Source organism: Gambusia affinis, linkage group LG12 (assembly GCF_019740435.1).
Source record: "Gambusia affinis linkage group LG12, SWU_Gaff_1.0, whole genome shotgun sequence".
NCBI lineage: Eukaryota > Metazoa > Chordata > Actinopteri > Cyprinodontiformes > Poeciliidae > Gambusia > Gambusia affinis.
Window position 1 is genome coordinate 12,061,095 of NC_057879.1, and position 27,063 is coordinate 12,088,157.

The following is a 27,063-nucleotide window of genomic DNA, read 5'->3' on the forward strand; positions in this document are numbered from 1 at the left end:
GTAAATGCTCAGTAGCTACAGTGAAGCATGGTTATGGCAGCATTATGCTGTGGGTTGGTTTTAGGAAAACCTGGCAGAGGTTGCAAAGACTTGAGAATGGGTTATAGGCTCACTTTCTAACAAAACGAAGACGCTGAAGGTGCTGCAAGAGCTACAATTCAATGGTTCAGATAAAAGCATATTGAGATGTTAAAATGGCCCAGTCAAAGTCCTGACCTAAATCAATGTGAGTACATGGTAATACTTGAAAAAAGGCTCTCAGAGATTTTCTCCATTCTGCCTGACTGTGCTATAAAAAAAAAAAAAAAACAAGTACGGACAAAATGTACATTTTTAATGAGCTTAGATGTTTTATACTGACTTTAGTGTTGATCTATTACCTAAAATCTCCATAACATGTCTTTACTGTTTTGGCTAAACATGACAAAATGTGAGAAACCTTGAGCGAATATATGGTTTTAGCAAGGCACCATTTCTTCATATTAGATTTGTGAGTCTCAGATAAATTAAGGTCTAGTCAGTTTGTGTCTTACCTGTTGTTCTTCCTGTTATCTGGCTGGTCCCTGTTGTTGTCAGCCAGATTGAGGGACGCCAAAGAGACACTTGAGACGGAGAAGCCCCGAGGACGCACACCTGCAGTGCAGAAGCACACAGAACCAGCAGGGATCAGCATGAGACGCTTGGTGGAAACATGTTTGTAACGGTGCTTTGGGAGTCCTTCACCTGTCGTTCTCACAGGAGGAGTAGACGACTCCATGATGTCCCTGTGGATGGACTTGGGCCGCTGCTTTTTCTTCAGACTTCCACTTCGAGGCTTGATTACCTCATCCATGTCATCCATCAGTTTGAGCTGCTTCCTTCGCAGATATTCATTCTTGATGTAATCCCTCCTTGCCTTCTCTTCATCCTTCTTCTGTTGCTCCTCCTCTGCTTTTAGCCTGCACAAGAACATGAAAGCTTGTAGTGGAAGACTGAAGAGAAAAGCTGAAGGGAAGAATGACTTAGATAGAGCATGCATGTGTCTGGACACCATGTGATGCAGAGAGGACACACCGTGCAGCTTCTTTCTTCTGCTCCTGGTCCAGCTCTTGTTGTTGCCTCCTCTCTTGAGCTTCCTTCTCCCTCCGAAGTCTCTTTTCCAGCAGAGCTGCTTTCTTTGCCGCCATGTCCTCTTCTCCCTTCACATCATCCTGGTGTTGAATGAGAACATTTACAATTTGAAAACTCTCAGAAGTCGTGTTTTAGTTACTCTTAGTTTCTTTTCTGTAATGTTGGTGTAGCTGGTGGTCTGAATTGAGTTTCTAATTATGTTAGGAATGAATGCCCACATAGTTTGTCTTACTAATGAAGTTATTGCAGTTTTCGTTACAGTAATGACTGCATTTCTAAATCTGACAGAGGAGACACCTAGAGAGACCAAGTGTATATTTTGATCAATTTAACCCTGTAGACTAGAAGACTAACCTTGTAGTCTTGTGAACAAGACGTCTAACAAAGCGTCAGAAGGTTTGCTCACAAACGCATACAAATTGTCTCTTGAAGTAAATTCAAACCTCTTTCTCTGCTTCCGTCTTCTTTAGGAGCAACTAGAACTTTTAGGGCTTCTAGCTTCAACTCACCTTGAAGAAGAATCCGCAGCACATCTTTTGGTCGTCTCCATAACTTTCTCCTCCTTTCTCTCCCTTCTCTGTGTTCTCCGGACCCCGGCCAGCAGGAGGCTTTAGCCGGGACAGCGGCACCTCCACTAAGTCCTTCCTTTCCTCTTTGTCATCTTGACTCTGGCTAACAACCCCACCTTTGATCTCTGAAACCGGCTGGCACAAAACCTCTGATGTCGTCGACTCCTCTTTAGATTCTGTCCTCTCCTTCAGGCGCTCTCTCGCCTTTTCCTTGCATTTTTCCTCATCACTGCTCTTTACTACCATTTCCTCTTTTTTCTTGGAGTCATCTTTTTCACCCTTGAGGTCTTGGTTGTGTGTTCCCCCGACGCCCTCGTCGTGACTCAGGTAGGCAAACGAGCTCTGCTGGGTTTGGCTGGAGTTGAAGCGTCTCAGTCTGGGCAGGCTGTCTACTGAGGTGGGAGTGTTGAGCATCCGACTGATGGGGGTGACCTTCAGGTCGTTTGGACGGGGAGTCCGAGGCGTTCTGGCATGAAACGAGGCCGGCCGTCGCTTGATGCCCGCAGGTGAACGGTTGGGGGCGCGTGGCGACCCGGAAGAGGACAGGATCGGGGACAAGGATCCCACCGACCCCCGGCCCGATCCTCTGCCTGTCACGCTGCTGCTGCGCAACTCGCGGAGCTGCCTGTGTGGAAAAATAAGTAGAAACAGTAATGGGGAGCTTGCATTTCAGTTGCCTCTTCAATGGATCCGGCAGTAACGGGGTACCTGTGCGGAGACGGAGCAGGAGGCGGGATCACCCAGGTTTGTTGCTGCTGGTCTCTCATGGCCATGATCTTCTCCTGCTGCTGGGCCAGTCGCTGCATCTCAGTCTGCAGGAAGCCCAGCGACGTGTTCAGTCTTTCAATGGACCGTGTGTATTCTGCAAGGTCGACCTCTCCAGGGGTCATGCCTGATCGTCGCCAACAAAAACAAGTAAATACAAAAAGCACAATCCGTCACCATTTCCAAAACCGAAATCGGCGGAGCTAATAAAAAGAGAGGCACGCCAATGTTACTTACCCCCACTGTCTTCGCATGGAGATTTGGGAGCTGCTCCATCAGGTTTGCATCTCTCCACGCGCTCCACGCTGTCCTCCTTTAAGGAGGAGATAGGTTCAGGTGAAGGTGTTTCTGCCCCTCCGGAGTTCTGGCTCAGAGGGGCCGTCACTCCTTTCCTTTTTACTACATTCAGGAAGGCTGTTCTCCCCATTTTTTGACGGTGCCTGGTGAAGGCTGCCTCTACCTGGAAATTGGGATGAACCTAGTATTAGATGTAAAAATCACACCACCGGGTTTGTCATGATGCAAGGCTGCGTACCTTTTTCTTTTGGGCTTCAATGGCTCTGCGTTTTTCTTCAAGTTTCATTCTCAGCTGAATCATTTCTGAGGCTATGAAGTGGGAGGGGTCTCGAGGTGACGGGGTAGCCGGAGAAGGCGACGTGATTGGCAGGGGAGGCATAGAGAACTGGGGGGGTGATAGAAATAGTGTTGATGCCAAATTTTATTTATTTCTCATCAACATATTAGAGAAAGCTGTATTTCTGCCTCTGCAGAAGACGCAGTGGTTGTCCGATGGTTTAATTTATCAACAAAAAAAAAAAAGATATTTGAAACAATATGGCGCTTAGTGAAAATACTTATTCAATTATGAACTACTGATCAACCATTTTTCAGTTCACTTTTTCCAACCACAATTGAGACTGATTGCTGGCAATCAGAACTGGCATAATTAAGAAGTCACTTAAGTAGAACCTTTCTGACAACATGAAGTATTCAAATGGTCACATCACACCTCAATGTAAAGAAATTCAAGTACAAATGAAAGGGGAAAAAGAGTCACAAAGCCTAAGGCTTTGGAGTCAGAATGATTATCCACAAATGGAGAAGACATAAAAACAGAGGTGAACCTTCATATCAAAAATGGCCTCTTTGAGAGAGTTCAAGGCCAGAAGTGAGCAAAAAGAACCTAAATGCCTGTTTCATATTTATCAAAAAACATCTCAACGATCCCCAAATCTCTTGAGAAAACAATGTGTGAACTGACGGGACAAACATTTTTGAAAGGTTTGCGTACCATTAAATCTTGCAGCAAATTTAAACACTTTTTCCACAGAACCACATATTCTGAAATGTCTGAATAGACTCGAGGGACAGAATGAGTGACAAACCTGAGAGGAAGTGGTCCTGGCTGAGTGTGTGTAGGGGACATTAAGATCAGAGCTGTCTGGAGTGGTGGTTCCTCCGCTGCTCCTTCCCTCCAACTTCCTGAACTTCTGCTCTGCAAAGCTGGTCATCCGCACCAGACCCCCACCTGACCCACCCGATGAAGAGGCGGGACTACCTGTATAAGACCTGGGAAGGGTGGGTGCAGAACTGGGACAGGGGCTGCCTCTGTCGCCTTCATGTCCCTGTTCACCCTCAGGGTTTGCTTCCACTTCCTCCTTGTGTTCCCCTTCCTTGCTCCTCTCCTGCTTGCCAGGCAGAGGACACGACCTCATCATGGCCTCACAGTCTGGATCTATATCCGAGTAGTCTCTCAGAGACGAGGAGTCCTCATCCAAACTCTGGATGTCCTCTGTCCGCACATGGATGCCTGTGTCGACTTCATCTGTGGAGGCAGAGTTGGGGTCTCGGTCATTCACCCGAGCCTTCGCTGAACCAAAGTCATCTCCGGGAGCTTGAGCCCCTGGAGGGTCTGACGGCTCTGCACCATGCAGAAAAAAGCCATTGTCTCCATCTCCAACAGCAAGGCTGGCATGAGGGCGTTCAGTGTCGTGGATGATCTTGAGGGCCTCCTCGATGCTCGGAGGAGTTGATGGACTGACGCCGGCGGAGTGGTTCCCTTGGTTCTTAGTGGGGCTGCTGTTGTCTGGTATGATTCCATTGGGGTACCTGGAGAAAAGATCCAGGTAAATAGAATGTCGAGCATAGTAAGAGTGAATACTGAAAAAAGTATTACTCTATTCAAATGTTTTTGAAATTATTGAATAACAAAAACCTCCAAAGGTTTTTTGTATGTAACCAAGGCTCGTGCGTTTGTTGAAGTATGTTTTTACCAATGTGCCACAGGTGATTTTGTAGAAAAAACAATTCTTCACAGCAGGTTGTAAAAAATTGGTCGGATTTAAAAAATCCTTGAATTTATTTGTAAACTTTTTGCATATCTTTACCAGCTGTGGAAATTAGCCCATATTTTTATTTAGCTTCCTCCAACTTGTTTTGTCTCTAAAGTTACCAAGAGGTAAGGCTTTCATCTTTTTCCAGTGCAACGCTCTGCTGGGAAAACCTGCATCCAGGGATTCACATGGGGTGCTTTTTTGAAACCTGACACCAAACCAAAACATTTTTTTAGACCAATTAGCACTGGACATCACAAAAGCTAATTTAACTCCACCTTGTTTTGTTGTTCTTGCCTTCAAATGGTCAAATTACTTTAATATTAGACTTTTTTTTTTCAAATCTTTACACTTTGCTCATCGTCAACTTTGAACATTGCTAATTAACCAGGCACTTCTTTACGTTACACAGTTTCTATTGAACTGTGGGTTGCTACATTTATAGGTGATGCAGTTCAACTGACAGTAAAAGTCACATTTACAACCCATTTCCCATCCACACCTGCTTTGGCTCTTAATAGAGAAAGTGTTGTTCCGTCCCAAAGGTTTGTGGGAAGCAAAGTTGTCGTCCTCCTCTGGGATCTGTCTGCCCTGACCGTTCACGTCAACTGGCGTGAGGGAGAGGTGGCGTTTCATGCCTCCTCTTGATGCATAATGAACTTTGAACCCCAGACCATCAGTACTGGCTGAGCGGGTCATGCTGCAGGTCGAAGGAGCCTCAAAGAGGGGCAACGTTGCATCTCCATCCAGAGGGATCTCAAAGGAGATTCCCCGAGAGGAGGATCTGAAGAATGAAAGTGTTGTCAGTGCAACAGGAAAAAAAATGACAACTATAAAATGTAGGTGCCTGGAGGCTTTGCTAATAACTGCATATACTCACTGTTTTTCTTTGGGCCACGTCCCGACACAACCATCAACATAGGACATGGAGGTAGATCTCTTCATTAGGACTGTTACACACAGAGGAACCTTCTTAGTATTACATGATCTAAAAAAATTTGTTGTTTTGATATAAAAAAACATATCGAATAATTATGGAAGAATAGAGATGACATAATGTGTTTTAATACGCCTTACAGCCGTTTCTTTTCTTGCTTGTATGTTTGTGCTCCATATACGTCATCCAGACCTCAACCCCAGAGGTATTTTGTAAATCGATTACATTTTGCCCTGCATCCTTAACAGATGCACATTATTTCATGTATTTCCAATGTGGAGCTGTACACAACCACTAGGGGGCATCTGACTTCTGAACAAAAATCTAAACCTGCGTTGATCAAATGGCCTGCTGCACATAACTCCTACAAGTAATGTTTATTTATTTTTCCAAGACAAAATAATGATATCTGGTGGCAACATCAGTTGAAAGAGTGACATTTAATAGAAAGATTTGGTAAATCATAGGAAAATCATACAAGAGAATCAGGGATTATATCTGCTGCTTTTCAGAGTTACCTGAATAGATTTGCAGCTTCCACTTCTTTCTGATTTCTGCATAATTCATTCGAGGATCAAGCACAAGCATTTCCACCCTCGTCATATCCATGTGAATCTGTCCCATAGCTGTTCTCCTCACACAGAGCATCGGCATTCTTGTCGTCCCACTCCACTGAGCTGACAGTGTGTCACGCTTTTCCACAAAACCCTCCATGGCATCAATCCACTACAGTTTTACTCATTCTCAAAACTAAACTGCTCTAATTTGTTACCTTATTACTCAAGAGGAGTACCTAACAACTGGACAGCCAAATTAATTACCTATTTAAAGATTTTTTTTTCCTTTACCAATACCTCATTTTATTTCTTGGGGGACTTTTTAAAATCTGTAGTGTGTCACAAAATCTTGTCTGTGCATTTAAAAAAGGTTCAGATGACTTCTAATTTGTAATACAGACGTGTTTATGTGGCGACATTATTTAATAGAGAGAGACGCACCTAAGGACAAATTGTTTCAGACAAAAAGCATAAAGATGGCTCTGTTAGCTTTACACTACCTTTCATTAGTCTACTAGTAACAGTCAGCAAAAACACATCCAATTGACCACATTAATATGGCAAATCATGTTTAATCCTACCTTCAGCTGTGAGGTTATTTGGACTGGAAGGTCTGTCTGCATAGTTCTGTTTGACAGGACTAGACACAGGAGCCATATCTCTGCAGGACGATACAGGCTCACAGGCTGCATGGCAAAACAAGACAAATCCTCCACATCATTAGTCAACAACTAGCATTCATTACATGAAGGAAAATTACCAAAAATTACACACACACACAAAAAAAGACTTATTACTAGCATCAAAAGGAACATGACTGGACCGTACCGTTGGGGTTGAAGACTCTAGGCTGAACAAATGAAGGTTTCACGACCTCGAACCACCAGAAAAGCTCAGCCATGAACACTAGGTAGTTACTCTGAAAGATTGCACACATTTTTATGCTCAAATCGCACATGTAACATTGGAATTTTTGCTGCTGATTCACTGTGTATTTCTTTAAATATCAACAAAAACCAAACCAGCTCTGAGCTTTTTGAAAGACCACTGAGGTCAAAGTTCATGTACTTGACTATCTGTGCATGTTGCACGGTGTGACTGCTGTAATGTCAAAACCCAGACGTGGCAAAAAAAAATCTGCAAAGCTGCTATGTGGAGTCTAATTTATATACAGTATCTTGCAGAGCTTTCAAGTCTATCAATATTTTATATTTCATCATGTGACAACCGTCCTGTATTCTACTAGGATTGTGTACAGTAAGACCAACTTTAAATGGTTGTGGAGTATTAGGAAAGAAAACATAGTTGTTTTTTTTTAGAAATACAACTCTGAAAAGCTTGGCTTGCATTTGTATTCAGCTTCCTATAAACTGATACTCCTATGTAAATGTAGAGAAAGTGAGTTCCTTTAGAGGTCCTTTACTTAGTAAATAGTGCCTGCCTGTGTGTAATATTGCATATCCTCAGTGTAAATACAGCTATTTCTAAAGCGGCCGTGTACGTCCTGTGAAAGAATGACTGAGCAAAATGACTACTAGGTAGCTGACATTGATAAGAAATGGCACAAATTTATTAAGCAGATTTTGGATGTAATCTGTAGACATATAAACATTATCTTCTAATGCAATGTGTTAAACCGTGCACAAATAGTTAAGATTCTGTGGACAGTGGATCTGTGGCAGACCGGCAGCATGCCAGAGTCTTTAAAAAGCCCACATGACTCCCTGTTGCACCATAAAACCAGTATTCAGTCAATGCACGGACAGAGTGGTGAATGAGAAATGAAGGCAGAAGAAGAAAGGAGAGCAAAGGGTGTGTGAGGATGAAAAGCAACTGCTGTGTGGCGTCACAGAGAGGAAAGTTCCAGTCAGCTCGCACTGTGACTTGAATCCTAAATGTTTCTACCCACACTGTCTGCATACTATTTACCCATTGCTTGCTTTACTGCTCTGTATTGTCTGAATGGCACTAAGAAACTCTTTGAGTGTATACAGAAAAAAACAAACAAAACTGAGGTGTTTTTTTTTGTCTGAAACCTTAAATCTGAAAGCTTTAAAGACAATTCTTCAAAAACGAGAAACATAGCAGGAAGAATTGGGTCAGGACTCTTGAATCTGTCCTCTGTCTCAGTAGGATGAGGTCAACAGAGAAGAAACTGAGTATTAAACTTTTCCTTGCATGACTCAGTTTTGCCTTGGTGTAATTTCCCACCCCAAGTCTCCTTCTTCTCCCCCTAGAAAAAAAACATCTTTCCTTTTGTCCTTTGAGTTACTGAATCCTGCATCATACACACAGACCTTTCCACATCTTCCCCATCTATTTCTTTAAAGAATAGTGGAAGTTCTTACCTTTATGGATGCATGAGTGTAGAGCATGTCCTCCAGGCTGAAGTGGCAGCAGTGATTGAGGTTGTTCCTGCAAAACTCCTGCACCAGCTGGAGGTTGTACAGACTGTCAGCCAGAGACATGGTCTCCTTGAGGCAAATGTCTGCTCAGCCAGGGGAGGGGTCAGACACACACACACACAAAGGGAGGGGGAAAAGTAACACCAAACAGGAAGAGAAGAAAAGATAAGGTTCAGCTTATGGTAAAACACAGGATAGAATAAAAAAAAAATATAGACCAGGGCCAAATTGTATTTGCTTGATTCGCTCCAAATCTTTGCGACCACTCCAGACAAACAGTATTCAGCTCTTTCTTCATGAATCATCTGCATTTTTATTCCTTGATGTTTCCCAACAGCCCCGGCATGTGTAGGATGTTGTAGTGATGGAAACAGCTGAGACTTGTAGTCGCTAATTTATGCGGTGTGACATCATCTTGAACTGTACTGTACTTATTTTAGGGACAATCCAGCCACAGGAGAGAGACTTTAATGAACCGTGGCTTGTTTTCACATCTGGTTCACACGCTTGCCTGTGAACTAAATCCAACCTGAGGGGTTTTCAGAAAAGCAACACAGTGGCTGTTTATTTTTGAAACTGCAGCCTGATAAGTAGCCATCTAACGGCTCTCTGTAACGTACAACTCCTGACCAATCACGTCTCTGCCCAGGGCGTTTTTAGAAAACAGACAGGCTCTGAGGAAACGCCTCTTTGTTTCTTCGCCCACTCCCTCTTAAAGTCAGTCCTGGGTCATATCTGTACTGCAGTCATTCTTTAGTCATCATCCTCACTGTGGTCTGCTATTAATACATAATACAAGTAAAAACAACACAACAAAAAGGTCAAAACCCTTTTGAGTATCCGGTAGAGTGAGGGAAACGTCGGGAAACAAGACTAAAGTGGATGATAAATATACTCTTTGTTTCAAACACCCATTTCAAATGTATTGTGTGGTCGTCATAGGAACAGGAAGAAAGCATCCATTGTGCGTTCTACATATAGAGGCTCTCTAAACAGTACGCACTCGAGTTAAAATGCCAATTTTAACGTGAGCTTACCATAGAAAGAAAACCATTTCAAATTCTGTTTCCGCATACAGTACAGACCAAAAGTTTGGACACACTTTCTAATTGAATTCAGTGAGAAGGTGTGTCCAAACTTTTGGTCTGTACTGTATATTGTGGAGTTCATTCTGTTGAATGCAATTCAGAAGCAAACATTTCTTAGCGGAAAAGTATCATCAAAAATCAACTTACCGATCTCATCTCTCTAACATTTTGCTTCACTCTTTACATAATATAAACATGGAATTTTAAAAGAATCACAACAATTTATTATTTTCTTTCCTGATAAGATTTCTTGTTTTACTACGTTTGTACAGTTTCATGAATAAGAGATCAAAGCACAGACAAATGTTTGGGTCTGGGCACCCACCTTCCAGCCGGACGGCCTGTGGGCAGTAGAAGTGCAGCAGGGCAGCGAGGGCGCAGCCATCTGTGTTGTCCTTCAGCAAGTTCTCCACCAGGGGGAGCGACGGGACATTCTTCTGGGCATGCTCCCTCCTGTACCGGGCCTGAAACCATGGCAACGACACAGCGACATCACCTTCATGGATCGTCAGGGTGGATATGCAGCGGTTCTCTTTGACTACCGCAGAGAGACACACCTACTACTGCATGCACAGCTTGATTAAACACACAAGTCAAGGTGTTAATCTGACGGTTTTCAAGCATTCATCTGAAGTAATGCAGGTTACTGAGCATGCAAATAATACATCTCTGGCATTCACTTCAGATTTATTTGTGCTCTTAAGGAAACGACTGGAACAGTTTTGCTCTCTCTGCTGTTTTCTCTCTATGAAAATACTATTCATTACACTATTAAACCTCCTCTGAAACATTTTTTTGGGATTAAAGCCGTCAAAAATCTGCGCAGCGGTTCTGTATCACATGTTCATGTGATTCAGTGTTTAATAATGATCTGTGTGTACGCTTATTCTTCCTTTCTGCAGATTCCCTTATGTGATGCTTTACACGTGTGAAAACCGCAGGGACAACAAACCACCGCATGTGCCTTCAGGGCGTCATGAAGAGATGCTCTCTGATGGCCGCATTTTGTAACCGACGTGGTACAAAGGAAGACTCAGTCAGCGCAGCATTCTCTGTCTGACAGCCAGCTATGACTGACCACTGAGCTGTGAAAAACAAACTGTTGTCCTTCACTTTGCTCCCTTGGTACTGAATCTCTCTCAGTACTGCTCGTCCTTTTCTCACACAAGACAAGTTCAACTGTTTCAGGTTTATAATAAAGATGGAAGAAATGTTTTAATTCCTTTTACTTTTCAGCAGACCCAGAGGTGTAAATGTTAATCAGCTGTATGTCTTAAAAGTATATCTACCTTTGAGTCCCAAGACTAGTCGCGGCGCCTTATTCATCTTAAGAAGGGGAAACAGGTTTGGAGGGCAGGTGAGAGGGCCAAACAATGATGGAGCTCTGGGCCGCATGCAGGGATAAACAACCGGAGGGAAGAATGCGAAGGTTGGGGTTAAGGAGGGTCAGGACTGATGCTGGGGTTACTGAGATCTTTTCCAGAATGAACGGACTTACAGGTACTAATCTCCAGTACCATTTGCTAGAAGACTTGATGGTGGGTCATGATTGGATAAGAGGAGAGAGTGGGATACGTGTTAGGACCACCACTGAATGGGAAAGAGATACCAACACCTGAAAACAACATCAATATGGCTCTGTAAAAGACAGAGGATTGTTAATATGTGTTAACTGTGCAGGTTGTGACAGAATAGTAATAGGTGTTTTAAAAAATTGCTCTCAGTGCTGGTTTTGAGCTTTAAAATCTCGCCGAATTTTCACTGTAGTATTTTATGTAGCAGATTTTCAGTCTGACCGGCATTGACAGCAAACAAGCTGGTTTAAAAACTACACTCTTTAGTGTGGAAATTTACACACTTTGAGTAATTATTAACTCAAAGCTAATAATGTAGTAGAGATGTGCTTCAAAAATGAAATCAAAGGATCTATTTCAACCTATTTAGCTTTTTAAGTAAAATGCTGCCTTTTGTAAATTTCAAAGTTGAGGTAAGAATCCACATTCTGAAGGGAGTAAAGACAATATTTAGCTAACTGATGAAAAGAAACCAACTTTCAGGAAAAACTTTGTAAAATTATCTTAAGTGAATCAAATATGGTTACTTTTATTACAGAACAGCTACCTAATAAGTAATTTTAGTGCTTTTAGACGTACTGAGCCATGATGTAGAGCGTGCACTTCCAGCAGACTGAACACAAACATCCTCCGTTTCCTCCCCACCATAACTGAGTGAGTTCTTCATCATATGACCAAAGATAAAACACTTTTCACACTTTCCCAGAGTAGAAGAGACCGAGGAGCATCTTGTGCTAATCTACTACACCCGGCATGTTGCAGAAGCATTGATGAGTGTTTGTGTGTGTGTGGGTGTGTGAAATGATTTCCTTCTGCTGTCTTCTTAATGAGTGAGTAGACTTCTCCTGATGGAGCTGATGCCACGCAGGAAGAGCTGTGTGATAGAGAGTGCAGCGTAAAAGCAACTGACTGATGGGAAGTGTCTTTAAGACTATTTTCCTCTCATCCATCTTTGAAGAACTATGTCAGCATGAAACGGGGTTAAACACACACATATGTTGTATATTCCTCACTAAATTAAAGAGAGGAGTCAGCTCCATAAGAGACAGTCGGGGCAGAGTCCCAACAACTGGGACTCCACTTGTTGAATGTAGAGAAGTTGTGCTTGTGCTTTATATTTACAGATGCTAATCCCCAGTATGGCGAACATCCCAATGTAAGCTGCTATAAGATTTGTTTTCTGTCAGAGAAATATCTAAAGTAAAAAAAAAAATTTATATTGTCTGAAGTAAATAACAGAACTAGTCAGTGACAAATCTTTAAATGGATTAAATGTAATCCAGGTCAGATAAAATAATGGCTAATAAATATCCCCTGATAGATAAAAAAAATTCTTTGTAATGAAAAAGAAAAAAAAGTCCACTTTAGTCATTCCCTTTGTATTAAAAAATGATCAGCCATAGAAATGCTTAATTAATCCTGTATTATTTATTATATCTATGGGGAAGCTAAGATAATCATTGAAATACTTAATATAATATAAAAAAAACATCCTTTCTCCTCTTCATTGAAATAATTTCCTGTTACATCGTGATAGCCAGCTTTGGAGCTATCTTTTATACTCACCTCATCAAATTTCTAATGAGCAACAAGAAAGAAATCTAAATCCACCAAAGCGCCACAACTGCATCTCATTCAAGCCTTCAGTGAGTTTCTATTTTTACCCTTCACCTTATTGCTGCCCTGACAGGACCTGTGCTGAAGCCTCATGGATGAGTGAGCAGAAGAGGACGACGGCTGACTGCAGTGTGTTATTGCCAGCAGATTGACTTGTTGTGTCACAGGAACCTTACATAACCGCTTAGCTAGCAGGGTGCCTGTCTGTCACAGAGGCCCTTCGGCTACAGCGGCCATGTCTCCTTTTCCCCCCCGGCTCATCTCAGATAAACCCCTCCTCATTTCTCTTCTCCGACTGTCACCCTGCGTCTCCTTCTCTGCCCTGTGAAATGCTTTGTCTCCTCAAACAGCAGTGGGGAAATTCTTGCCAAATACTTTCTGCAGCTGGTGACTGAGCTCATCTGTTCGTCTGATTCACAAAGCTCCGTACACAGTGTGTTGAATTCGTCTGCAAGGGAAGGAGTTTTTTTTTGCATGTGTGGACACAGATGTGGCTCTGAATAAAACTTGAATTCCGCAAATATTAACTCTCTGCAAGAGGCTAAACAAATTTGTTTCTGAGCAGCATCTCAGTTTGTGTTGGAGAACCTTTTCTAACTTACCTTCTGTGTTGTGACGTTTGAGTCTTGGAGGGAGGCCTCTCTTAACTTCTGTTCCTCGATAAGGATGTCCCTCAGCTGCTCGTTCACCTTGAACCACACAAAGAAACAGAGAAGGTGGTAAGAGACAAAGACACTTGGAGAGCGAAGTCATATTTCAAGAAAGCACTGGGTCAGATTCAGGCTGAATAAAGGTCTGTTCTGAGAAGACGAATAACGCGAACCTCAGCAAAAAACCTTCACTTTGACACATTAACTTGTGATAATAAAGTCATATCTTATAAAACAGTCTTTGAAACTTGAGAATTATTCTTCTAAAAAAAGCAGATGGAGATCTTAGATTGCAGCATGTTTGATTAATTCCTCATCAAAATGAGGAATTAACTAAACTTACTAAACAGCAATTAACTAAGAAATCAGTTGACTGCAATTGGACAATTGGGAATACACTCAAAGCTATGGTAAAAGAAACAAACAAAAACCAAACACTTACTATGCTATTCTTGCTAATCCATCTCATTGATGCATCTTTTTATCATTTTGTTAGTTTTTAAAATTGTTAGACTTGTTTGAAAATGACTTCTGTCTGATATACAGTCACATGTCATGAGCACTATATCTCAAATATCTCACAAGCAAAAACAAGCAGCCAAATAATCTGTAAGAGATTATGAACAGTGACCTTAGATCAGGGGTCTCAAACTCCAGTCCTCGACGGCCGCAGTCCTGCAGTTTTTAGATGTGCCACATGTACAAAACACTGGAATGAAATGGTTTAATTACCTTCACCTTGTGTAGATCAGTTCTCCAGAGCCTTAATTATTCTATTCAGGTGTGGTGCAGCAGAGGCACATCTAAAAGTTGCAGGACTGCGGCCCTCGAGGACTGGAGTTTGAGACCCTTGCCTTAGATACTTAAGCAACTCAGGTTCTAATTTTGCTTTTTTTATTCCTGCAACAGCAAACAAGAAACATTGCTAATTTTGGAAGTGTCTTGGGAATTACTCCACATTCCAGCTCTCTTGCAAGAAAATGAAGAAACGTCTCTCATATCAGCTGAACCCAGACAGAACCAAAACAGCAGCGAATCAAATAAAAAGGTAAGGCCTGGAATGCGTGCAGTCTTTGAAAGCCCACATCTTCATGGCTTTTTTTGTGCCCCTGCACGTACCTTGTTGATCCAGGTGGCGATTGCATCCTCGGTCTCGTACGGCAGGCCCTGGACGAGACCGTCGCTGTGTAGCGGTTCAGCAGACGAATACTTGTGGATGCAAGACATCACCCTCTCCACGCTCACCATCTCCACGGTGTAGGCCATCATTAAGGTATCGATGAGCGCCAGATGGGAGCTCTGCACAGAAACACAGCCGCAAAAATCTATTAGCAAGATGAATTTAACAACAAGTGGGGGTTTTTTTCCTATGAAAAAGAGTTTAAATGCTCTGAGAGAGCATTGAAATCATTCAAGTCGTGCAAATGATTTTAACAAGATTACAAACGTTGACTTTCTCCTGGCCTTTCCAACCCCATTCCAGCCCAGTCGAAGCAACAGACCTCCCCTTCCCTTTCCTGTTATTTTTGTGTTTGTGTCTACAGTGTGTATGCTTACCTATGCCTATATGATATAAACCTAACAAGGCAAGCACCTTTTGCCTGGTGCTCAATGATTCAAGACAGAGCAAAGTCAAAACAACAAATAAGAGACATCTGTTCAGAACATCAGGGCTCTCAGTGATCCAGTCTTTCCCCAAGACATGAAGCTGAGCTGCTGCTAGAGTTCAGTGGAATCACCTCATGTAAAGCCAGTCAAAACATAACGCAAACATAAGATCACTGCCAGAAACAAACTGTGGATGGAAATAAGTGCTAAGATGAGCTACTTCAGTGGAACAGGGGCTAACATTCGATATTAGGAGAATATTTCCTAGCATCCTTTTTTTAGTTAGTTTTTGTCACTTCACTCGTAATTAACTCACTTTATTTTCCAAAAAATGAAAAAAAATATATATATATACATTGATATGCAAACATTTGTTTAGAAAGATCTAAATATTTAAAAGGGTTTTCCTTTTTTTATGACTGTATACTCTGCAGATTCTAAATAAAACATAAAAGCAAACTAATGTGTGATTTCTTATAACAGCTCTTAAGTAAACCACTGTTGGGATTAGCAGCTAAACACAGGAGTCTAATATTTGGCTCATGAGGCAACGTGCTGACTCTGTTTGGAGTTTATGCAGCCTCAGGATATTGTCAGATATTTCACATTGAGTGCATTCTGCACCTGGCTGACGGAAACTGACTGATGGAAACTGACTGAATGATGGGCAGAGAAGGAGAGGCCAGCCAAGCAGCTTAGAATGAAACTGGAGATCAAAAAATTGGAATTTTCTTAAGACGCCATAAAGCTTCCCTGATGATTAAAGCTTTTCTCAAAGCATTTGCATAAAATCCCTAAATCTCTCCTGCTGGTAAGGAGCTTGTGGAGGTTCCTGCATGCAGCAGAACTTTCTTGTGTGTTCATTTAGACGTGTGGAAAGAGAAATACTGAGAGTTTAAATGACAAGCCACTTGAGTTCCTCTTAACTCCAACAGAACTGCATCTGTTGGGTTTTGTTTTTAATTACGCCGAGTTAGTGTAAGAGACGGGATGCAAAAAATCTTGCAGCCAATTGAAAAAGTGGAATTATACATCTCTTGTTTTTTTAAACCATAAATGGAAATACTTACAAGGTGTATTCAGTTGTATATATGCAACATTTATTTATAGGAATTATTTTATTTATTTTATTTTTATGACAAAAGCAACTGCCATAAATTGAGTAGTATATTTTAAGCATTTCTTTGGTCAGAATATTATGCTTTTCAGGCTAGTTTCTATAGCAACACTGGGTGTATAACAAGCTGAAATTAGCCATTAGCCTGAAAGCCTGCTCCTTACCAATCAAGCCACTTATAGCTTGCTAACTATAGTTTTAAAACAACATAACATTTTGGCATCATCTCACCACCGCACATTCCTTTTAGAGAGGAATGAAAAGTGGTGAGATAATATTTTTATCCACAGGTTAAGATCCCACTTCATGATAATAGTAATTTTTTTTTAAATGTGATTTTGTTTTGTGGCTTTCACAATAAATTGAGGGATAGAAATTAAGTCATTTCAGTTTATATAATATGACAAATTTGATGTGTGGTTTCTTCTGGTATAAATAGGCAAGAGTAAAAAAAAAATTCCTTTTTGTCCATTTTCAACAACACTTACAGCATTAACAGCGCTGACTGTCACAATCTAACAACAATGAGGTTTAAAACTATACTTTAATAACTATAGACTGCTTAAATAGGGCTATTTTGAAAGACATGCCTAATTTAGAGATGGAAGTGTGGCGTAATCAACTTTTTCTGCTGACTTCCACAAAAGTATAATTTGGTCTAGATTTCTAATGACTTAATGTTTTGTTTATTGTTCAGAAAACAGCAGTGATTCACACTGTTACCGTAACTTACAACCAATCGGAACTTCAATGGTTTTTCTTACACTTCCTTTGGCTGAATAAAAGTAAACAAAGCTGGTCGGTTTCTTCGAGTTAATACCAAACACTTGTACTGCACCTCTACAGTAAGTGGCTGAACTGCGCTACATCCAGTATTCTGGAGAGCAAATAGATGAGAGATCAGGACAAAAAGAAGAAGGGCAGAGAAAAGCTAGAACTATTTAAAGCACTTTGTATTGCCTTATTGCTGAAAATGTGCTATATAAATAAAATTAATTTTACCTTTACAGGCTTGCAAATTGAGTCACATCCTTAAAACTTTTCCATAAAAACATATCTGAATCTGCTTCATTCAAATTTTAGTGTAAAAAAATATCTGCAAAACATCGTGAAATTAAGGAAAAACTACACATACACTGTTAAAATACAAAGAAGCTTGTTGTCGATCGTCAAACCTTGGGGGTAATTATTGTTTTGTGCTGTAACTTCTCTTGAACAGGAAAAGAAGATACCACTGTTGTCTCCACAGCCTGGACTTAAAAACCATGTGCTGCCTATTATGCCTTCACAAAGACTTTTATGGTGCATGTGTGTGAATGCATGCGTGTGTCTAAAACCCCTCACAGTGACAGACACGCCTTATAAGGCCATAGAAATGGCAAACAGTGGTTACAAAGAGTGGTACAAAGCTGCAGCAAGCGCAAACACACAACTTAAGAGGTGAATCGGTATTCTTTCACCGCTGTTGCAGGGCTGCAGGGGTGTGTACGTGTTTGTCCTTGATCAAAGGAAGTAAAATACACCTGAACAAACATAATCCATAATCCATAATCCAAGTGTCCATTCAGAGTCACACCAGTTGTTTTCTGCACAACTTCACACCACCTAATTCCAATCCCACTTTTTTCTTCACCTTCATTCGCCAGATGAAGGTGAAGATTTAGGGACGATGCGCGCCCCCTCTGCAGGTTTGCACTTTCCACTCCCACTCTGCCTCATCCGTCGCTTTTTCATCTCCGCGTTACACTAACCGCACGTGAAGTATACATGGGAAATGCAAACAAATATTTTAAATTATTTGTAGAGAAGTCCAATAAATCTTGCTGGATGTCTGACAGCTCTAAAGAGATGTGTGTGTGTTGGAGAGAGGGTATCATTTGAGCACCAAGCGGGCTTTAGCTCAGTGCAAGACCCCACCCACCACATTGCTGCAGTGGTGCACATTACGCCTTCCTTGTCTCCTTCTTTGCCAGCTCCACACTCCTCCTCCTCCTCCTGCTGCTGCTCCTTCTCCCCTCCTCTCACCTCCTTCCAGAAGGCTACATTACCACTGTCTGTTACACTCATTTTCTCCGTCTTTCCTCCTTATCCTACTCCTCCTCCTTCACAGCTCTTCTCCCTCTCCCCGATTACATCAATCTTCCACTGTCTTCACCCTTTCCTCCCCTGTCCCGCCTTACTTTCCTGCTTCCTCCTGGATCACACCCAAATGGCTGCCCCAAAATTCCCTCTCATTCTCATTCATTCACCCTCTGACAAAATGCCATGCTCCTCCTTCTGGTCATCCTCCTCCGCCTCCCCGACATGAGTTATTCCTCTGGCGCACAGTATTTGGAAAACCATGAGGTCATCATTTTTTCTGCAGATGCACAATAACCCGAACAGAAAAGCCTCCACTTCAGCGTCACTAAAAGGTTCCCACTGAGTCCGCAGGAACACTCTTCTTAAATTTCTTTTATTAACCAGAAACGAGGAGAGATTAACAAGCAGCGTCGCACAAAAGAAGATCAATACGTTTGGGAGGGAATTAGAAATCAGCGTCATATATCTACTTAATGTAGTCACTAAATCACTGAAAATGCACCAGGAAAGAGGAGCGAACGAACAAATCGTCACACTTCACTCCCTTCTTTGTGGCTTTCTCAATCGATAAACGATGCCATGAGTCAAATCAAACCTGAACATAAAAAATGTCCTCAACCTGTTAACTTGAAATAAAATTCAATTATCTGCAGGAGTGCTAAGCTGCAAAAGATGCAGCACCAGAAGAGTGCATGCAGCGAAAACAGGTGGCACATACATGTTTTACTTTCCTTTGTTAGATAGTCACAGAACAAAAATATATTTACATATACACAAAATTACACATTTAATGCATCAAAAAAATCTAAAATGAATATAAATGTAAACTAATGTTGGCCAACAAAAAACAAACTGTCTGAAATCTGCTACCAAGTGTAAATAAAAATACTGAAATACACAAATGAAACAAACTGCTGTGGTTTAACAGAACATTAGTTTAATAAGATGTTAAACAGTGATTTCCCCTCATGAAATAAAACGTTATTTAAAAAAAATATCTTGTTTTAATATAAAATGAAATATTCCTTTTAAAAATACTTGGCATTCAACACCAAAATATGGCAATGAAAAAACCCTGCAAAAAGTAAAAGCTTGTGAACACTGCCGATAGATCGGGAATTTTATGTTCCGATCAATAAAGAATGAAACTGGATCTAAATGATCCAATTTGATATTTGGATGATTCTTCTGCTTCATGTCAAGCTGTGTTATTATGCCTTCTTCTGCCTCCTGGGCTTCATGTCATCAGGTTGTCAAGTAAACGCTTACATGGCAGGTGAATCATTTTCTTGTGCACATGGATTTAGGTTCTTTTAACCATAATTTTATGAGAGTTTCCAGTTTTTACACCTGCATGTAGCAAATCACACCTGAGTTTTAAGTCACCTATCTCTATGATTCCCAAATCTGAATCTTTTAGAAGGATTTCACACTGATAGAAGGGATATAAAAATAGCAAAGGAACAATGTAAAATCTCCTGCTGTTGTTCCTGAACCCCATGGTTGGAACATCTCCACTCACCATGTGTATAGGCATGCTGGTCAGGTCTCTCTCGGTGACCAGTCTGTCCTGGTCTGTGACATACAGCCCCTTCTGGGCCAGGGCCTGAATGACGGCGTTGTGCCCCAGTAGAGGTTTGACGGCATCGCTGCGGAGGATCAGGCTTCCTGCACGGCAGTACAGCTCAGCGGACTGAAGGAGGCAGGCGACGGGAGGCTTCAGGTGTTCTTGGTTGTACTGGTCCCTGTAGAAGGGCTCGGCCAGCTCCTCTGGAATGGCATCTAAAAGCAGAGAGAAGGAAATGTCAAGGGAGAAACAGTCTGAAAAGGCAAACTTTAGTTACAATATTTTCCCTCAACATTCCCCCAGGCATTTCTTTAATTTAGATGTGTAATCTTAAAAGGCATTAAGTGGAGTTAATTTTTGCAAAAATAGAAACCAAGTCTTACACGGAGGGACTCAGGACTCTGTAGCTCCTCTTGAGCTTTTCATTTTCTTCATGACGTTGTGTTGTTTTTAACCACAAGTTGTGACTCAGAGCTCAACGATACTTCTCATAAATAGCCTCCTGTAAGCCTCCATTTCTTTCCTACTGGTGCAGTGTTCAGACAACACTCCTGTATAGGAATGTTTCTGTGCGAGTGTGCTGTGACACACTCATGCTCCTGTATGCGTGTGTACCCCTGGTGTGTGGGGGTCATTTCCTCTCTGCCGGTCTCTGAAGCACACCGAGGAAAACAAAGAGCACTAAAGGAATCCTGCTTAAAGGAACAATGTTTCTCCTTCAAAACAAGCTCAGAACGGAGACATTAAGCTTGACTAAATGTCTTCAGAAAACCAATATGCAACGCTCGCTTCAGAGACACAAATATAACATCCAGTCGGCTTGTGATCAGCTCTCAGCAGTTTTCCAGTAGCTGTGGTCACAGCGGCCTCCCCATGCAGCCACACTGGGTGATGAAAGGAGATATTTAGAGCAACACGCAGATGTTAGACCTCTTTATAATGAGAACTTCTGCATTATAACTCTTTAACTAGTCTGACCTGTAACCACGTCAACAGATTAGAGTTAATTAGCAAAGCTATTCTCGCACAAGCATGATGATTTGTTCACTAGAGTGACTCTTTTTTTTTGTGTGTAGAAATGTTCAGTTTCTGTACTAATCCACTTACATAAAACAATCCCAGCAGCTTTCTATTCACATAAAGACTGATTCTTTAAAAGAAATTATTTTTTAAAAACAACAAACAGCAGCAAAAACAATTACACAACGAGCACAACTTTTGTTTTTTTAAGTTCATCAAAAATCTGCCTTGTTGAGTGCTTTGTGATGGCCATCAAAGAGGAAACAGACAGGAAGTAGCAGCCACAGGAAGTCCAGGCATGGAGAAGACCGCTCCTCTGGAGACCCCTGGGAACTGTGCTTATCTCCACTGGCTTACTGCAAGTTGTGTTTTTTTAAGATGCAAACAATCACATTAAAAAGTTAGTTTTAGCTTAACTGATCAAGATTACTGTGCGATAGATCCCATTCAAACCTACAATTACAGAAAGGGTTCTGCAGAGGGAGACAGCCAACTTAAACCTGATGACTAATTAGCAAAGGTGTCCTTTAAAAACATCTGTAACATTTATTTGACTACATGTATATCTAACATTATTTATACAAGGTTTCCACCATAAAACTTCCTAAGCCCAGTGGTTGTGGGTTTAGGGCAGTCATTCAGTCAGCGGCCCATTGTGTTTTTGAGTTAAAAAATGTTTAAAGTTGACAGGAAATTTGAAAATATCACTTGATAATTATGTGTTATATTTAAAGATTGGAAAATCTTCCAATCTTTAAATATAACACATAATTATCAAGTGATATTTTGAAAACCAGCTATAAAGTCTTAAAAACTGCAAACATTTTAACAAGACTTAAAACAATGAGCAATGCTTAGCCTGGTGGGGGCACAAGTAAAGCCTGGTGGCCCGCCGGGCTTATAAAACACTGAGGGAAACCCTGTTTATAGCTTCAGTCACTGCACTCCTCCATCAGAAATATCAAAACTATTAAGAACAATTCAACGAATTGACACAATAGCCAAGAAAAAGCCGCTTAAATTCTGCATCATTAAATATGACTGAGATTTTTTTTTTCCACTGCGTAGTAACACTGAGGGATCCACACACTCCTGTGCAAATCTAACAAGGCTTGTGACTGTTACTAAAAGGCTGTGATCTCCAGGCCCTCCGGCAGAGCTGGACTGAAAACAAGAGTCTGTAGCAGAAATCACTGCATGAACTCAGGGATGCTTTTCTGAGACAACTGTCTAGGAGTGTAGTTTCCTGGCCATCACTGACAACTTCAAGCTCAAACTCTACCACAAAAACAGATCAGATGCTAACAGCTACTCCAGGCGCAAGGTCATTAAAGAAAGACTGAAACAAAGTGCAAAAATGCAACATTTGTGATTTCTTCTATTAGATTTTACATCGTAACTATGAGATGGAAGTTGTTGTTTGCACATTGTTTTTATTATAATTGTTTTTGTTCATCTCAGTTGAAAAAAACAACAAAAGTAGATGTTTTGAGATAGTCTGTCGCAGTGTCCCTGGTCATATCATATTTTCCTGACATCCTCTTAAGATGTTCTCCAAATCTTTTTTTTCCTTCTGTCATAAATGTTATTTCTCAAAACATTATTCAAAGCCATTGCTTTTGTTGCAGGTCCAGAGCCAGCTGGAGATTTACCTGCTCAGAATAACAGCTGATGGAGTTAATTAGAGCCACTTCAATGACCAGAACAGATATCCGGATCCCAACAAGAGGCAGTGAAAACACCAAGGAAAAACAAGACAGAGAGATATATTTTTTTACTCAATTCCTAAGAGATTATGAGGTCTATTACAAATAAAATGTAACGTATTGGAGTCATATGAAATGCAGTTTTGCATATCAATAAGGCTACAGGAATATGTCATGGATGATATTGCCTCCCTTTCTGACTTTGAAATAGTGAGCATACTTACATACTTTTAACATTATCTTTGATGTACAAGCAGTCTTTTTCACTAAATGTATTTCACTGCGATAAACTAATACAAATAAGTTTCCTGTATGGATTACAACACCTTAGATTTCAAAGGAAAATGGGTAGACTATCTGTAGACAACAGAAAGACAAATTAGTAGCTCAAACAACCAACTTATTAGAAAACCATGTCTGAATACGCAACATGCCAAACCTTTAAGCAGATAGGTTACAGAAGTCCACACTGGGCAAATGATAAGAAGCCGAGGCAGCAATTCAGAAAATTTCATCAAAATTAGACAGAAACACATTTTTCTGGTTTCATTTTAGCTGCCACATTTGGATGACACATCCTGGTACTTGCGGGATGTAAGTAATAAAGTGGACAGTAGAAGAGCATAAGTTAAAATGCCTCTTTGCTTCAAATCACAATCTTACGGAAACTGTATGATTCGATGTTGAATTTGTTCAAGACAATAAAATCTTTATCTAGTTGTAGCTCATCTCTGCCATGTCCTAAATTTCCAGAGTCAGTATCATTTCTGTACTGCTTGAGGGGCTGTACATGATAAGTCAGAGTACAGGGTGTCAAGCCAGCGACAGACTGTCATTTAAATGAGTTTCTGCTCAGAGCTCCCAACACCAGCTCAATAAAATCTTGACCTATCCAGTTAAATTGAAACAGACTCTCTTGGAGTGTGTCAAATGTAATTTTTCAGCAGCAGATTTAATTTACAGGCAGCAGACTTGATGCCCACTGGCAGCTGAGAAATCCTTAAACAAGAAGATTGGTGAAAAATACCACAAAAAATAAAAAATAAATAAAAAAAATAAAAACATTAATGTTACTTTTAAATGGTTACTGTATAATTGGTAAAAGATAAACTAAGAAAATATGCTGGATTTACATTCTACCAACGGTGAAATTCATCAAATGTTCATTTTGAAACCAATTCGTCTTCTTCAGGTTAAGTCATCTGTTTTACAACCCTTCTCCTCACTATGAGTAAAAGTTTAATCCTAGCCTCAACAAGTCCTCCAGCACCAATGTGCAACCAGGTCCATATGAAAATCCGCCTCTCATAAGTTTCTGAGCCAGAGGGGAAACTGTTGCATCCGACCACTGGCAGCTTCTCCCTGCAGCTCGCCGGGTCTATCTAGGCCAAACGAGACTCTGAGGACCGATCATGAATTGGGCCACAGTTCTCCTCAGTGGTAGGAGCTGAAACTGTGTCACTGGAAGGCCGAGACAAAAAACAAAAAAAACAGGACAGCAGCAATGTGTCCGCAGCCACAGCACGCGCTTGCTACTGTTGCACGTCTTGCAAATATATCAAGCTCCACGAGGTTGTAACATAGAGGAGCCCTAATTGGCATTCAAGGTCTGATCGATGGGTTTGTTTAAGCATTTTGCCTACTTCTCTTTAAGGCTGTGTGTCTGAGTGGAGGCTAGCAGAAGTACCATGTTAAAGAAAAGACTTCACTTTGGCCTGGAGACAGCAGGGTGGGATCAAACCTGAAGCATCTTAACACTGTAGGATAGACGTGTGATATTAAAACAAATACTCAAAAGTTATTAGACTCTTGAGCTGCTGCCCTAGAGATTATATTCTGACATAAAGAAAGTTCTCAACAACATCTTTGTGTATCTGGGTGCCAGAGTTTTAGATTTTGTTTGCTTCATTTTAATTTAGTTCACCCTTTAGCACCAAGTCTCCTCTCACATGCGTCAAAAGTGTTTGGATCATTTTTTTAGGACTAAAAATCCAGAAACAGGTGGCATGCATTTCTGTTTAGCCCCCTTTACTCTGTCACCCATAAATCCGACCGCTTTCTGAGACGCTCTTCATTAATAAGAGTCCAACCTGTCAGTAATTTCTTTCTTTTAGAAACCCAGATGTTCTGTAAAGGCCTCTGAGGTTTCTCGGAGAACATTAATGGACAAACAGTAACATGAAGACCAAAGAGCACAGCAGACAGACATGTCAGGGATAAAGTTGTGTAAATGTTAAAGTAGGATTAAGATATAAAAAAAAGATTTGGACATTACACTGAGCACTATTTAATCCATCATCCAAGTAAGGATGATGGCACAACTGCAACTGGATTAGTCTTGAACTCAAGAAATCTGGCCTTTCTGGAAGCAGTTCTCACTGAAAGCCAGATTGCTTCAGGCCATGCAGATGGCATCGTCACCATGTGGAAGGTGGAGGTTTGTTCATATCAAACTGTAATTTTGGCCAATGCTTAAACTATTTTGTGGCAGAAAAGGTAACACTGCACATCATCCCTATTGTGAAACAAGTTGGCAGCATCATGCTGGGATGCTTATCAGAGGGCCATACTGAAAGAAAACCTTTTAGAGGCCTCTAGTCCATGGCAGGTCAACAAACCTAAAACGCCACAATGGGTTGATTTAGATCAAAGCATATGCATGTATTGAAGTGGCCCAGTCCAAGTCCAGAGCTAAATCAAATAAACAATTGAGAGAACTTCCTTGTCCAATCTAACTGTGCTTGATCTGCTGTACGTGTCCATAAACACGTACAGCATGGGACATGGGATAATTAGCAGCAGGTAGCAAGGGTAAACCAATAACGCTGATGGGATGAAGCTAACTAATAGGAAAAGCCCAGAATATGTTGTGCCCAAATGTTGTTGGGCAGAATGTCTGTTTTCGTCGTTTGTCTGTCACAGTAAGATCCTGATTGCATGACGCTGTTTACAAAACAGTCGCACCAGCACGCCACATTATCACACGCTCCTTGATTATCTTAAGCGGCGTCTCCCCACGCTTCTCCTCCGAATCAAAAGCACCAAGGAGGCGCCACCTACCCGAGCCGAAAGCCTTGGCCACCAGCCACGTCAGGCTGCAGGAGATCTTGGCCCTGGTGAAGTCGTAGTGGTCGAAGCTCTTGATGGCAGGGACGATGAATGTGCGTCTCATCCCTCTGTCCTCTGCCGCATCTCCCATCGTCCGTCTGTGCGTCGGCGACCCTCTGCTGCTGGAGGCTCAGTCAGCCGGAGGAGCTCCTCCTGAATGCGGATGACATCTCGTCCAGAGGAATTCAATGCAGTAAAAAGGAGAGGGGGGGAAAAATCCCTTTCTGCTAATTAAAGGATAAAAAAGTAATCAGAGGCGTGGGGGGAACATTGAGTTTGGCTGGTATGAGCTTGATGAAGGCCCCTCCTCGGTTAAATGAGACTCATATTCAGTTTTACCTCCTTAAATCGTGACAGCGCGGCGCAGTTTAGTGGCAGGATTCCTGAAGAAGATTCCCCGGATATTTGTATCCTAGGATTTCACGACATGACGGATAATCTGTGTGGTTCAGGAGCAAAGCAACGGGATCCGGCCCACGGTTATGTTAAAAAAAAAGGGGAAAAAAAAACACGATCCGTTTTAAGTTTGTGCTCTTCTTTCCCCCCTTCCTAACTGTTTTCATCTCCTCCTTTTCCCCCCTCTCTGCGCTTTTCCTGCCGCACTGTTCAGTGGACAAGGCGCACTGCGCAGGCGCGATCCACCCACCCAGTCTTTACAATCCTGTCAGGAGACATCACAATGTAATACAAACTAGCGGCAGGATGGCTGCTGACTCAAACCCAGATGTTTCCATAGTGAGATGCATGAGAAAATACCAAAGAATGAGTTCTTATAAGCAGTGATCGGACAGATTTAAAGGAACATTACGTTACTCTTACGTAATTTTTAATCAGTTGGCATGTTCGTTTAATTTCTTAATTAAATTATGATTGGGTTATATTTTAAACAATTTGAATATAAATTGGGGATATTTGAAAAGCTTCTTAAAGCTGCAGTAATTTTTATTTTTTACAAATATATTTAAATTGGGGCTGCACAGTGGCGCAGTTGGTAGAGCTGTTGCCTTGCAGCAAGAAGGTCCTGGGTTCGATTCCCGGCCCGGGGTCTTTCTGCATGGAGTTTGCATGTTCTCCCTGTGCATGCATGGGTTCTCTCCGGGTTCTCCGGCTTCCTCCCACAGTCCAAAAACATGACTGTCAGGTTAATTGGGCTCTCTAAATTCTCCCTAGGTGTGAGTGTGTGTGTGAATGGTTGTGTGTCCTGTATGTCTCTGTGTTGCCCTGCGACAGACTGGCGACCTGTCCAGAGT

The 27,063-nt window shown here is 41.5% G+C and overlaps 1 protein-coding gene across 5 annotated transcripts in view; it reads right to left on the minus strand.

Annotated features, from left to right (window-relative positions):
• The window catches only part of camsap2b (calmodulin regulated spectrin-associated protein family, member 2b), a 30,215-nt gene extending 3,726 nt beyond the window's left edge, over positions 1-26,489 (minus strand). Inside the window, exons 1-19 of one of the 5 annotated variants that reach the window (XM_044133911.1) lie at positions 25,766-26,486; positions 19,935-20,194; positions 14,725-14,904; positions 13,558-13,644; positions 11,263-11,295; positions 10,090-10,228; positions 8,620-8,759; positions 7,100-7,190; positions 6,853-6,957; positions 5,658-5,727; positions 5,280-5,561; positions 3,830-4,553; positions 2,980-3,126; positions 2,682-2,904; positions 2,388-2,571; positions 1,620-2,304; positions 1,054-1,190; positions 724-938; positions 534-633 (exon numbers count right to left, since the gene is read on the minus strand). In XM_044133911.1, coding sequence (XP_043989846.1) covers positions 534-633; positions 724-938; positions 1,054-1,190; positions 1,620-2,304; positions 2,388-2,571; positions 2,682-2,904; positions 2,980-3,126; positions 3,830-4,553; positions 5,280-5,561; positions 5,658-5,727; positions 6,853-6,957; positions 7,100-7,190; positions 8,620-8,759; positions 10,090-10,228; positions 11,263-11,295; positions 13,558-13,644; positions 14,725-14,904; positions 19,935-20,194; positions 25,766-25,904 — 3,941 coding nt within the window. In that variant the 5' untranslated portion in view covers positions 25,905-26,486. Of the gene's footprint in view, positions 1-533; positions 634-723; positions 939-1,053; positions 1,191-1,619; positions 2,305-2,387; positions 2,572-2,681; positions 2,905-2,979; positions 3,127-3,829; positions 4,554-5,279; positions 5,562-5,657; positions 5,728-6,852; positions 6,958-7,099; positions 7,191-8,619; positions 8,760-10,089; positions 10,229-11,262; positions 11,296-13,557; positions 13,645-14,724; positions 14,905-19,934; positions 20,195-25,765 lie in introns of all 5 variants that reach the window. The other 4 variants (XM_044133913.1, XM_044133916.1, XM_044133915.1 and 1 more) reach the window with 4 other exon arrangements.
• Positions 26,490-27,063: the final 574 nt, after the last annotated feature.